Raw genomic sequence first — 13,112 nt, forward strand, 5'->3', positions numbered from 1 at the left:
TTTTTTGTTAATTTTAGTTTTCTGTTTTGTCATTTTTTTGTTACAAAGTCGAAATAGATTTTACTCACACCCACACAAAAATTTGGGTAAAAATGTCTTGTTATTCAAAAGAATTTCTCATTGTGCTTATGAGCTAATAATGTACACAACTTTTGTTGCCTTTTATTCGAATATGGATTTCGATTTGCCTCGATTATGGGGTTGAGATATTTTTTGGGGAATAGTGTGTGTAGTGTGTCGAGTTGTTAGATTTGCGTAACGAAAATACTTTATTATTATTAAATAAAAATAAAATATCTTCTCAATTGTCGAAGCAAAATCGGAATGCTTGTGATGTATCTTGCTTAGATTAAAGTATTTAAAACATATACAGTGCCAGATGAGAAAGCAAAACGGACGGGATCAAGGTGAAATGCATCGTTTACGGCTTGAACGGGTTGAAGTCCAATTTCGAGTTGAGTTCGGCTCTAAGGTGCTAATAAATTATAGTCTAGTTATCGTTGGCCCTTCACTTATCATACTTAACTTAAGACATATTATTGGACGTACAAAAATTGGGCTGGACTATACGGAGATGGAAACGGAAGCAGATACAGAAGCTACAAATGAACTGAGAACTGGATGTGGGTAGGTGTGTCCGAAATCGTTTGAGACATCTATTGCGCGGTTACACGATGTTGGTTTGTTTTCGATATATCTACTTTATATAAGTTTATGCATTCGAGGGCTGGTTGATGGATTGGACCTGAAGCGCTTGAAGTCGGCGGCCGTGGGCCATTGGCTTATCTGGCGAAGAGCAGCGCCGCCAGGATGCCCACCAGAGCGAACGAAGTGGCGGACACATCCTCGGCTCCGGCGATGTACGCCTGTCCACAGGCCGGTGGGCACACGGGGATGATAGTCTCGAAGAGATTGACGCGCGCCTCCGCCTCTCCAAAGCGATTGGTGGCCTTGCACACATAATCTCCGTACTGGCGCTTCTCAACGGTGATCACACGGAGCGTCGAGTCGGTGTACTCGTCGGCGGTGGCGAAGTGCGAGATGCTGTAGTGCTGGTTGTTGGCCAGCTGGATGTCGTCCTTGGTCCACACGATGGCCGGTGGCGGATAGGCCTCGATGTGGCACTCCAAGTCCATGTCGTACTGCAGGGCCTGTCCCAGTCGCGGACGCGGCACGGTGATCACCGGGGCGAACTCCACCTCCACGTTGATGTTGCGCCTGTCGCCCTTGCTCACTCCGTTGTCGGCCACGCAGTAGTAGGTGCCGCGATCCTCCTTCTTCACCGACTTGATGCGCAGCGTGTTGCCCACGTAGGTGGCACTATCTGGAATGGAAATAGGTGTGGATACTCATTAGTCAACTGGGTTATTGCAATTACAAATATTTATGATTTTTGGCTTCCTATTACATTAAAACCCGAATGTATCTTAACATTAACGTTCTATAGAATCGTACTATTGAATGTGAAATGAACCTTTTTGGGTCTTTAAAATGCCTAGTGAGCTTATAATTCACTTGAATACCATTATACTTGGCATCAACATAGACAATTGCCCCTTTGAATGTGGTGTAAGCATTGCCATTATAAGTTTAATCTTATCCGCTGTTTAAATGACGCGCGTTCAAGTGCGAACACATCCACATCCACTGGCCATTAATGGAGCAGCTCTAAACGCTCTCGGTGCTGAATCTATTGTGTTTGTGCAGCGGGGACTGAGTCAAAAATCCGATTTTAATGAGCCAACCCGGGGCACATCCGTTGGCACTTGCGGGTGACCTTTTCCAGTTTTCAGTTTTCAGTTTTCAGTTGCCAGTTTTTCAGTGTCCACGGACATGCTCTGTGGAAGGCGCCTTCGCCAAGCGAAACAATGGCCGCGTTAATGACCTCTAACAAGTAAAGCATTTTGTTTGGGCCTCTGCTCGTTTGCACCGCCAACTAATTTTGAAAAACGGAGTACGCCAGCCACTGCACTTAGCCGTGAGTGCTCTAAAGGATGGGGGCATGTCCATGGGTTCGGGTGTGCGCTGAGCAACTGAACCGTGAACGTGAATGGAAATGGGAACTGGGAATGGGAATAGGAATTGCAGTGCGAATGCCGAATGCCAAATGCGAAAGGTGCTCTGGGTTCATAACCGGAAGTTGGCTTAGCTCAACCAGGAACGAGGGGGGTGGCTAGGGGGTGTATGCACACATAGATATAGTGTAGTATGTGCACGATGCAGTGGCAGCGAGTGCAATGAGCCTAGGGATCTGCTCCCTCCTCCACGCACACAGATGCTGCCGCCGATGTGTGCGTGTCTGTGGCTGCTCTTCAAACATTTGCCAAAACAATTCAGGCTCAAACAATTGACACAAACTACATGGAGCAGAAGAGCACGGCGAAAAATACTTGACACTTTTTAAAATGAATTTTTAGACCAATTTATTTAATTTAAAGTAGTCAAATATCATATATTTCAAGTAGATCCGTAAATAGTTTAATTTCATAGCTTAAATTTATGGAATATCTGTACATTTTCTTTTCCAAGCACTTTCTCTCAGTGCGGAAAAAAGAGTTGGCATCCGATGGGATGTGGAGGAGCCGTAGAAACAGCAGGAGCATTGACCAAAGCTCCGGAATGCCCTGAAAATATGTTTTGTGCGAATTGCACATAAATGCGGGCCACACGCCGAAGGGGGAGAATTCGAGTGCGGCTTGTGCCTGCTCAACTGAAACATTTCAAATTAATTGCGCCTGGGAATCGAAGTAACACATTTCATTAAAATTGGATTGACAGCCCATTCCCCCCCTCCCCTTTTACTCTAAGCCCTAGCCCATCGCAATATGTGATGGCAATGGGTTAAGGCGGTGGCTCAGCAAACAACTGCATCGGTTGACGAACGTGAAATGGCATCATGATGCGGGCATCTGAGAAACCAACTCATTTCAATATTAGAAAAGCACACACCAGCTGAAATAAACTCCCAAGTAATGCATATATCTACAATTGTGCGCATAAATCCAAAGCAGACTCTATAAAGCGGGTGATTGGTGAGGAGCAGGAGGGGATTTGTTTAATTAGTCCAATGGAAGATGATTCACTTCGAATTACAGTGTCGTGACAGAAATACACTTGTGTTTGTACAATTGGACGCTAGCACTGAGTACTTCTATGTGGTTTTCAAGAGTGAAGAATATGGAAGAATCAGGGACACCCACTGCTATCTGCTATCAAAACTATGGAAAATAGCTGGGTAAGCATACAAAACCCCTGCTACCAATATTTTGCCCCGAAACAAAGCCCACTCACATCAATAAAGACGCCAGTAGTTAAAGTTAACTACTACTAACCCTGGCCAGCCAGCAGAATCGGTTGCGTTTGTAATTTCCGAGCGTTTACTGTGACTGCCCAGCGAAAACAGGTTCTTTCTGTATAAGTCTAGCCCAGAAGTCATCTCAGTGGCTGTTTCTGTAGGTTTGTTTCTGTTTCTGTATCGGTTTCTGTCCTATTCTCTACCTTGCAGCGAGCTGCGAATTCAGCAGCCTGGCTGCAGTTCTAGATACTCCATGTAGCGGATAGCAGATAGCCCTTGATCGAGTGCAGTTGCGATGGCTGTGCGTTTATGGTTCACAGGCAGGGCCACTGCCCACGCGAAGTACAAATGCGCAGGCGCAACATGGTGTTAAATGCTACCACAACCTCTTATTTCTTTTTATTTCATTTCAGTTTTTGATGGACTACCGCACACTCGGCCCAGCGGACTGTGAAATGATATGCAAGTCAGGTAGGAAAGAGCCCAGGAATTTCGGAGCTTCGAGCATTTTCCCAAACATTTGTCGCCTGTAAACCGTTTTACCATTTTACCGTTTCGCTGTCGGCATGTGGAAACTATGAAAACCCCTTTTATGTGCAGTGGAGGGGAGTGGAGGGGAGGTCGCGCATGCGCGTAAGTGGGGCGTGTCAGAAAGTGGCGATATTTAATTGCTAATTAGCTATGCGACACAAACAAAGAACAAACGAGGGAAGAGAGCGAACACAGCTGCCAGTTTCTTGAGTACGAGGCATTTCTCATTCTCGACTTGTACTCGTAATTAATGCAGAAAGAATGCCTCGAATTGACTCCAGACGCAGACTCGATGCTTGCGACACTTTCGAGGGTTCAAATTCACGAACTGGAGCATCGAGTCATGTCATTGAAACAGTACACCCCAAATGGAAGATGAATAGCTGGGTTATTTGAATTTGAGATAGTCAAGAGTCGAGGCATCGCACACATTATTGTAGCGGCTTCGAGTTACGAATACCAGACTCATATATCACTCGCAAATCAGCTCAAGGCAAGGGTTCAGCTGGAGGGGATTGGATCTAAATACCTTCGTCGATCTACCAGATGTACGTACTACGTATGTATGTGCTATTTGAACCTTGGTCTTTATCCTCTGTTTGCCACGCAATAATGGGCTGTTTCAATAACTCGTAACCAACCATTACGGATTGACAAATTAAGAGTGAATTTCTGTTCAATCAAACTAATGAGAGCCCGCATCCCAGGGACCCACAAAAGATGCATATTCCATGCAGCATATCCATACAGCATCCAGCGGAAACAGCTCGCTCCTCCGTATCATGCCAGCCATCATCCATCACACGGAATGGAATGGTGTGGAGTAATTTCAGTTACTAATGAGAGAATTAAAAACACTTTGCACCGGGCAGGATGGTGATGATGGTGCGTCCATCTCTGACTCGGCAATCTCTGACAACTAATGAAAGGAAAACAGAAACAGAAACCGAAACAGGAAAGATGGCGAGATGGCAAGATGGAAACTCAAAAGGTAATGAAAACCCCGACTTGGCAGGCGGGCGGGTCCACATTTGTTTTAGGCCCTTCCTTCGGGGAAACCTGTCTGGAAGTCTTCTCGTGTCTCCGTCTCCGCCTGCCATCATGCGAAATGAAAACAACGTTGCTAACGCAACACCCCTTGTTTCTGGAACCCCGACCCCGGAACCTCGAACCTCGAACCTGGACCCTGGATCCCTCTGCTCCCTGGCCAAACAACCAACAAGCAGAGAGATAAATTGTCAGTTGAAGGCAACGAAAAAAGAGCCAAAGAAATGGGAAATTGTGCATAGGCGGAGGTGAGAATTCAGTTTGTTCAGTTGGCTTGGGTTGGGAAAAGGTGGGAAGTGCAGGTAGATAGGTCCTAAAAGGATGCAACGCTGCAGTGAAAACGGAAAATGGAAAATGCACGAAACAGGTGTAGGTGTAGGTGCATGACTATCCGTATGTGAACGGGTTCTGATGCGAAGTTCTGAAAGTCCGGGTCTCCTCGCTTCCTGCTTGGATGACTTTCAATGAGCGCTCGCTCGGAAAATTGGTGACAAGTCGGGAGCGTGGAAAGGGTTGCTGGCTCTGCTACCGTTTCTAATGTCTCATAAACTACTTAAAGCGACAAAATAGAAAATAAAAACCCCGCCGCCGAACGCCATTTTGTGAGGTGGCAGAAACAACCACCCAAAAGGGCTGGAAAAAGGGAAATTGAGTGGCATGCAAAAAATATATCCGCACCAATCACAGAGCCAGACGCTGTTTTTCAAACCCTCTATCTTTTTTTTTTTTTCTGCCCCGTGGAGCGGGAAAACGTGTGACGCGGGCAACAACAGCAACTAACCGAAATAACATTTGACGCAAGGCGCTTTCCCTTTCCCAGGATGTCTAGGCCCGCGGCCATATTTGTTCTTTCCCCATTCAATTTCCTGCAATTTGGCCAGCAACTCCGGCGGAAAGTCTAAGGAAAGTGCAGGAAAATTCAGGCGAGTTCAGGAAAAGCCTGTCTCTCGCTTCTAGGGGGCTCTTCAAATGTCAACTGATTCCATGAACCGAACGTTGCCATGTGGAAATTATGAATGTTAATGCCGCCCGTCAACAATGTGTGACTCATCATAATTTAAAACACGGACTGGCAATGGCAACAGCAACAGCAACAGCAAAGGCCAAATGCCGAAGCGGGTGCGCTTTTAATGACGCTCCGCATTACTTGCGCCTGCTGCACACATCCCAAACCGAAATGAAAAACCCAGTGCCAGGAGCCCAGTCCAACCCAAACCCAGTCCCAATCCCAGTTCCAGTGCCAACCACCCAACATATCATGGCTCCCGGGCATGTCACAGATGGGTCATGCCTGCCATCCAGTTTGGGTTGGCAAAAATCCAATTAAAAGAGTGCACACACTGTTTTGATTCTAACACGATTTTCCTATTTTTTTTAGAGCGCTGCTCGTGTATCAATGGATGCTTCACTTAAACGGGGATTGATTGCATTGTGATGTGTGTGCACTGGAAATGCTTGTGCTCCATCAGCAAATACCGAATTGCAAGCTGCAATTGCAATGGCGTGCGTAAAAGTTGATTTAGATGTGATATGTGTGTTATGTGTGCTCTGTGTTTAGATTTCCTCTTGCAACCGTAAAATACACACATACCAAATTTAAGAGCGAAACCGCTGGTAGCAGTGAAGTTACTTGGGCTAAAAAACCACTTCCTCAACTTTCTTTTATGACTATTTTTCCCTGCGCAACGAAATGAAGTGCTTTCTTGGCCCAGAAGTCAAGTGGTTTGAGTTGATTAAACCCACGAAGAGCTTTAACGCAGCCCTTTGCCTCTTCCCCCGCCGCTGATGGCTTCTTTCATTGATTGCCCAGGAACACCTGGCAAATGCAGTAGCTGCACCCAGAGGCTGCACTGCCTCCCACTCTTCCACTCTTGCACTCTTGTGGAAAAATTGCATGGCTCTGCAAATTTGTCGCCTCTTCCTGTTTTGTCACCCAAACTCATCACGGAACATCAACATCAACATGGTAGTGGCATGGTGTGGAATCGCATGGGATGGCATGGGATGGGATGGAATGGAAGGGCTTCACTTGTTCGGGCTGATGTCGCTGTAGCCGTCGTGCTGCACATACATATCGAGCATATAACAAGCTCTTGAGACATGTGAATGCACCCACTTTGGTGGGCCTTCGCCTTGAAACCGCACCGAGTGACATGGATCCACCCTCTGGTGGTCCGGAGTGCGGAGTCCGTAGTCCGTAGTCCGGACAGCAAACCACCCACAATTCGCAGTGTACAGCCCACAGCCCAGAGCCCGACAGACAAAGCCACAGACGCTGGCTGTGTTGTTGACTTTTGAAAAGTGATTTTCCTCCTCGAGTAGTACATTATAGCTGGCCGAGAGTTATGCCGCCTGGTATGCCATTTATTGGATTACACTCCACTCCACTTCGCTGCACTCCCTTCCCCCATCGCCGCCACAAGGCAGCAGTCAATTGCAGACTGTACTTGCTCCGGCTGGGAATCCGTAACATAAATCAGGAATTGTAAATCAGGGAATTGTAAAGAAAACTATTAAAATAGCAATTATGCCAAAAAGAGAGCTGCAAGAAGGCTGACCGGCGTAAATCCCTTGTGAGCCGAGTGCCTAAACAAATATTGGCTAAGTCGCAGGGCAAACAATTCAGATGGCTGGGGGAGGGAGGTGAGTCGGGTTGGGTTGGGTTGAGTTGGAAAAGCCGCGTGTCCTTTTGTGTGAGAATGCGAGTGTGATAAGGATTAAAAAGCCGGTCTGAAGGTGAAACATGCAGCCAAGAGTGCTAAACAAATAAGGGAATTGCCACACCAGAAATGTATGCAAAGTGAAAGGGATTCTCGCCGGGAAAACGGATCTTGGGCGATTATTTATTCATTTAGAAATACTGCTATCTACGCTGTTTTCATAGATAGGAGGATTCTTATATACACAAAGTTTTCGATGTTAGTTCATGTACATACATAGAAGTAGAACAAAGTGGATACCCTAGTAACACGGGGCTTTAGTAATCCCACACTTGTCATGTAGCAGGAACTTGGGCATATGAGAATAATAACATATTGCTGAAATAGTATGCGACAAACATTAAGATATATATTACATTTGTAAGCAAATACTGTTTAGTATGATTGCTAACAGACAGTGATGATGAGTCCATGAAAAGTGGGTAGGAACATTCAGAGAGACAGAGGGAAAATGGGACGATTTGGTCGTGCACTTCGGCTATTAACTAACAAGTTATTACTTCGAGCTGAGTGAGTGCTGCAAAGGGCTGGCTTCTCTGGCGATTCTCCGCATTTTGCGGCTGACTGAAAGCCGCCAGTTGGCCCCATGAAATGGCCATGTTGACCAAGTGGTCGTTGCCCCAGCAACCAACATTCACAAACAGGTTTTGCCTGCGCCACAACGCTTCTTCTACGTCATCGCCGTTTATCGTTCCATGTTTCATGTTTCATGTTCTCGGACCCGTACTCGTACTCGTTCTCATTCTCGTCCTCGTTTTCGCTTTGCCTTTGACTTTGAGTTGGCCATAAACAATGCAGCCCGTGCAGCAAACAGGAAGAGGAAACGGCAGCAGGACAAATAAAAACAGGGCCACCATCAAAGGATTCGCCCCACTCCCCGAATTCGAGTTACCATTTACCATTTACCACTGCCATACTGCCTCTCCTCTAATTGCGAGTGTGCCAAACCTAATTGCTTGCAAATATTTTGAAACTCAAACACACAGCTGCCGCCGGTGGCCGGTGGCCTGTGGCATCTGAGGAATTTCATTATGCACAGCATACGAATATGCATGATTTCCTTCCATCACCCATTATCCATCAATCCATTCGAGGGGCAACTAATCTCGTGCACGGCCTGTTGAGATCTCGAGTTTAGCATCAATTGCGCATCGAAATGTTTAAGCATAAATATTATTAACATTAACATTGGCACCCTAGCGTTTGATGGCGAAATTGGAGTACTTGATCTCATGCTCACTTGAGTCTAATTCGCAATTTGCCAGCAAACGCAATTTGCATGAAAGTTAATCAAGAATTTTCGCCGAGGGAGAGTTCCCTGTGCCCTTCGATGATCCCATTCCCCATAGAGTTGGTTCAGGTTCAAGTCCAGGTTCAGACACCCCGAAGTGATCTGTGCGAGATTCGAGGCAGCAGCACTGCGTAGTGCTCACACATAATTGAACAATTAAAGTTAATTTAGCATGATCCTCGATCCCTCGACGAGCGATAGGCGATAAGCATCTGAAAGATTCTCCGCTTCCGTTCGGAGCAACAACAATAACCCAAAAACGACGACAGCTGCCAGCGTTTGAAAATTCAGCAAAAAATTCAAAAGCGAATTCATTCAATTTCGTATTGCTTTCTTTGTAGATATCAGCTATGTGCTATCTGCTATGAGCCATCTCTTGTTTTATTCGATGGGCCAAGGTGAGGTTTATTATGGCAGCGGATTTTGCATGGAGCAGCACATCCACATGTGCTTATATGGCAGATTGCCCCTGGTGCGGGGTTTTCAGGTGCCAGGTGCAAACACTGCACATGTCTGTGTTTACTCAATGGCCCAATCTACTGCCAACTTGCTTTGGCCATTCAATGTAACATGGCCATGCATATGATACATAGGTAGAAAAAGTGAAAGAGTGAAAAATAACCAATCGATTTGCATGGCAACGCACAAATTGGCATGGACCCGGGGACCTCAACACCCCGAACACAGAAACAGAACTGCTGAACGAGCGGAAACGCTTGATTAGGGGTTCCTCGCCGGGCACCAGCAGCCTGGGCGGGACGAAATGGGTTTCCCAACCGGCTGATGGGCTCATGGGCTCATGGGCTGATGGGATCAGGGGTGGTTGTTTAGAAGGAGGGGCAGGGAAGGGGAAGGAGTAGGGGAAGGGCTCGAACCGCTCGCGGCTTGTTTGTTTGCATCTCTTACATTGTGATCGCCCCGGGAACCACCGACCTTTGTTTGGGTTACCTTTTTAGCTTGTAATTTATATATATTTTGTATACTTCGATTGTATTTTGCCGGCTATCAAAATAAGAATTATGTAGCCGTGAATTCGAAGGTGGACGGGGGGAAGGGGTGTGCTATCCAGGGCTGTGGGCCTGTGAGTTCTTTTCCAGGGGGCGCAGCCCATTTGCCATGCTCTCAGGATCCCTTTGTTTGCGTATGTTTGCTGTTTACTCGTTCCACCTCAGAGTTTCGTTTTTCAGCTTTTGCATTTTTTTATCCCACCCAAAAGCCCCGACCGTGTCTGATGTGTAAGAAACAGCCCTCTGCCGCCGCACCGTTTTTGCACGGGTTGTTTGTCCGGAGTCGCAGAGTTGCAGAGCCGCAGATGAGGAGACCCGGAGACCATCAAACGGTCCGTGGAACGTTTTCAAGTTGCGGAAGCAATTGCGCGTGCTGAAGTTGTCGAATGCCTCAGCAGCTCGACTGGAAATGGGAATGGGAATGGAAATGCGAAACGTGAAATGTGAAAAGCGGCACAAAGGCTGTGCAGTCGGAGCTCCTCGTCACGCCCACCTCTGGGTACACCTCTATATCCTATGGCCATGGAACTGCACCTCCTACCCCTCCATCCCAATCGTGGGATGGCCCTTGGAAAACATTTGACTCGGCTCGTTGGCGCATTTCAAAGCGCTGCTGGACGTGGAACTGTGCGGTGCTCTTCTGTTTGCCTAAGCGCTTTAAATTAGAGCGTGGAAAAGTGTGAAACTCCTGGCAAATACTGGACCTCAAACCCAGAGCCCTTTGATTTATGGCGGAATGAAGTTAAGCCATTCCTGGCCAGCCGTGCCGTGGAGCGTATCCAACTGGTTGCGGTTGGGCTTTATAGCTTGTAGCGCTGGGCACGCCTGGTTTTTATTTCAATTTTTTGGTTTTACACCAAAGAAGGAGCCACCAATGTCGTGGCAATTAAAGATTGCACAAGCCAGCTGATAGATACAAAGCCGCGGGAATTAAGCTGGCTATCGGATATACTCGTATGTAGTGAGGCCAGGTAGGGTGTGTCCGCGAGTCGGTTCTGGGTAATGAGTAACTGACGGATTAGTTACACTAATTGCTTTCCAAATGACGCTGCAATCTTGTTAAGGACAGCCATTATGTCTGCACGAGGGTCAGAGTTCAGGTAAAGATCGCATCGAGATCACTATGGCACAGCCGCACCTGTATGGGATTAACCTAGCGAGCGGAGAAGAAGAGGAGGTTCTATTGTTCCATCTACCTGGGCACCAAATTACTTTAGTGTTTTATTAGCTTTCCTCTTCCTTTCGAGAATTTCTGGGTGGACAAGCAAACGCAAACAATTCGTAGATAGCATTTGCACTTGTCCGAAACGGAGTTTCCCGAGAAGAATGGACCGATTTCTTGGAATGGGAGGCACATAAAGAAGGTGAAGAAAAATATATACATCATTTCTGGTACATAACCGCCATGTGAGTTTTTTCAAACTCGACAAGTGCACGGCTCAGAAATTTCGTTTGTGCACTGTTTTGCGCAAATGACGATAACACATTTTTCTGATAATCAAAAGAACATGGCAATATTTATAAAAATGACAAATATTTGCATGTTCCATACGCGTGCTAATTCCTTCAAAAGTAATATAATATATAGAAACGAAAAAGTTAGAATTCAATACCATATACTCGTGTAGTATTGTATTCTATCTGAACTAACAATCAAGCCCTTCTTGCCATCTTAATGTATTCTTGAGCTAACAAACTGGCTAAAAATGGGTTTTTCCCTTGTTATTTGGTTAGAACCCTTTGCAAAACAATCTTCAAATGGCCAAACAGGTAAACAAAGGGTAGCAATGTGTACGTTTTCCAACGCCAGAAGGTGGAAAACGGCCTAAAAGGCAGCGTAAAATGAAAAATCAATCTGCTGTTGCGAAACTCAGCCCTCGAAACAGGTGGGGTGTGGGGGTGGCAGGGCTAGACCCCGTTTATAAGAACAGCCCGACCAAGTCGAGTAAACAAAACTGAAAACTAAGGTGACGCCTCAGTGAGTCACGGTCACTCACACTGGCGACCAGAGCCCCCAATCCCAGTTAAAGCCCCCATTCCCAGCCGAGTGCCAAAGCGGGACGGACAGAGCGACCTGCCCAGAGAGCGGGCGCCCATGGAGCGAAGAGAGCAAAGAGAGAGTGAGAGAGCGAGAGAGCTGGAGCTGGAGAACGCGCCCCAACAAACGAAAGCTGACTTAGCCAGCGTACCCAGCGTAACCCAAGATAATCACGAATCACCCACAAATAACTGACTGAAACTCACCAGTTGGCAGAATGGCATTGTTCTCGCGCCTCCAGGTGATGGTGGGTGTGGGATAGCCGCTGGCGTAGCACTCCATCTGGACCTCGCTGCCCTCGCTGGCCACCACCGACTGCGTGGAGTTGTCCGAGATGACCGGGGGACGACGCACCGATAGCTTCACCTCGGCGCTCACCTTGTGGACGGTGGATATCACTACCTGGCAGGTGTAGGTGCCCGCGTCCGTCTCCTGGATGTCCTTGATCTGCAGCTTGTAGGTGGACGAGTTGGGATCGTAGCGCAGCGAGAAGCGCGAATCCTTGATGACCAGCGTGGAGCCCGTGGAGAGGAAGACGGGATCGCTGTCCGTCTTCAGGAACAGCACGTTGTACTCTTTGGCATACTGAACGGAGCAATCGAACTCCACAGTGCCGCCAATATCCTTGATCTGCTCCTGCGTGATGTAGGATATGGTCGGGGTTCGCTGGGCCAGCGCTTGCTGCACGAAAATGGCCAGGAGCAGGGTGCTCCACACGCAGTTCGAGATACTCGGGCGCCACATCTTAGAAACTGACTTTTAGCACCACACCCTGCAAGCGCGCGATTTAATATATGTAGTGTTGCCCAAGAGCTGCGCTCCAAAGATCTCAATCTTCTCCAGAGAGGGCGAGAGCGCGGCGAAGACGTCTCCAAAAAAACCGAAGACAACTATCGCCGTTTCTTTCTTGTGCACACCTAACGCGGATGCTGAACTGCAGTCTCCACACTTGTCTTCTCGCTCTGAGCTTGTTTCAGACTTCTTCTCTCGATCAGTCACGAGTTTTGGCCAAGACGGAGGTAACGCGCCGGAGAGTCAACTTCACAGTTCGAAAGTCGCGAAACGAATGAATCTCAGGCTTTGAAAAGTGCGCCCACAAGAGCGCGAGTCGCCTGGAGATGGGCACTTGAAATGTGCCTAATAAAGGCGGCAGTGTTATCGGTGCGGAACTCTGCTACCCACA

At 47.3% G+C, this 13,112-nt stretch overlaps 1 protein-coding gene across 1 annotated transcript; it reads right to left on the minus strand.

The window, feature by feature from the left end:
• Window positions 1–10: 10 nt before the first annotated feature.
• Window positions 11–13,008, minus strand: LOC122612905 (lachesin). Its single transcript, XM_043786778.1, has 2 exons — window positions 12,136–13,008; window positions 11–1,324 (listed from the first exon to the last, which is right to left on the minus strand). Exons 1-2 carry the CDS (start codon window positions 12,671–12,673, stop codon window positions 783–785), a joined length of 1,080 nt encoding a protein of 359 aa, XP_043642713.1. The 5' UTR covers window positions 12,674–13,008; the 3' UTR covers window positions 11–782.
• Window positions 13,009–13,112: the final 104 nt, after the last annotated feature.

This window comes from Drosophila teissieri, chromosome 2R (assembly GCF_016746235.2).
Source record: "Drosophila teissieri strain GT53w chromosome 2R, Prin_Dtei_1.1, whole genome shotgun sequence".
NCBI lineage: Eukaryota > Metazoa > Arthropoda > Insecta > Diptera > Drosophilidae > Drosophila > Drosophila teissieri.

Excerpts from the sequence above, each read along its gene's own strand:
- LOC122612905 (XM_043786778.1), bottom strand. The coding sequence starts at position 12,673 with ATGTGGCGCCCGAGTATCTCGAACTGCGTGTGGAGCACCCTGCTCCTG. Across the intron at positions 1,325-12,135 it reads CAATGCCATTCTGCCAACTG|ATAGTGCCACCTACGTGGGC; the intron begins GTGAGTTTCAGT and ends TTTCCATTCCAG.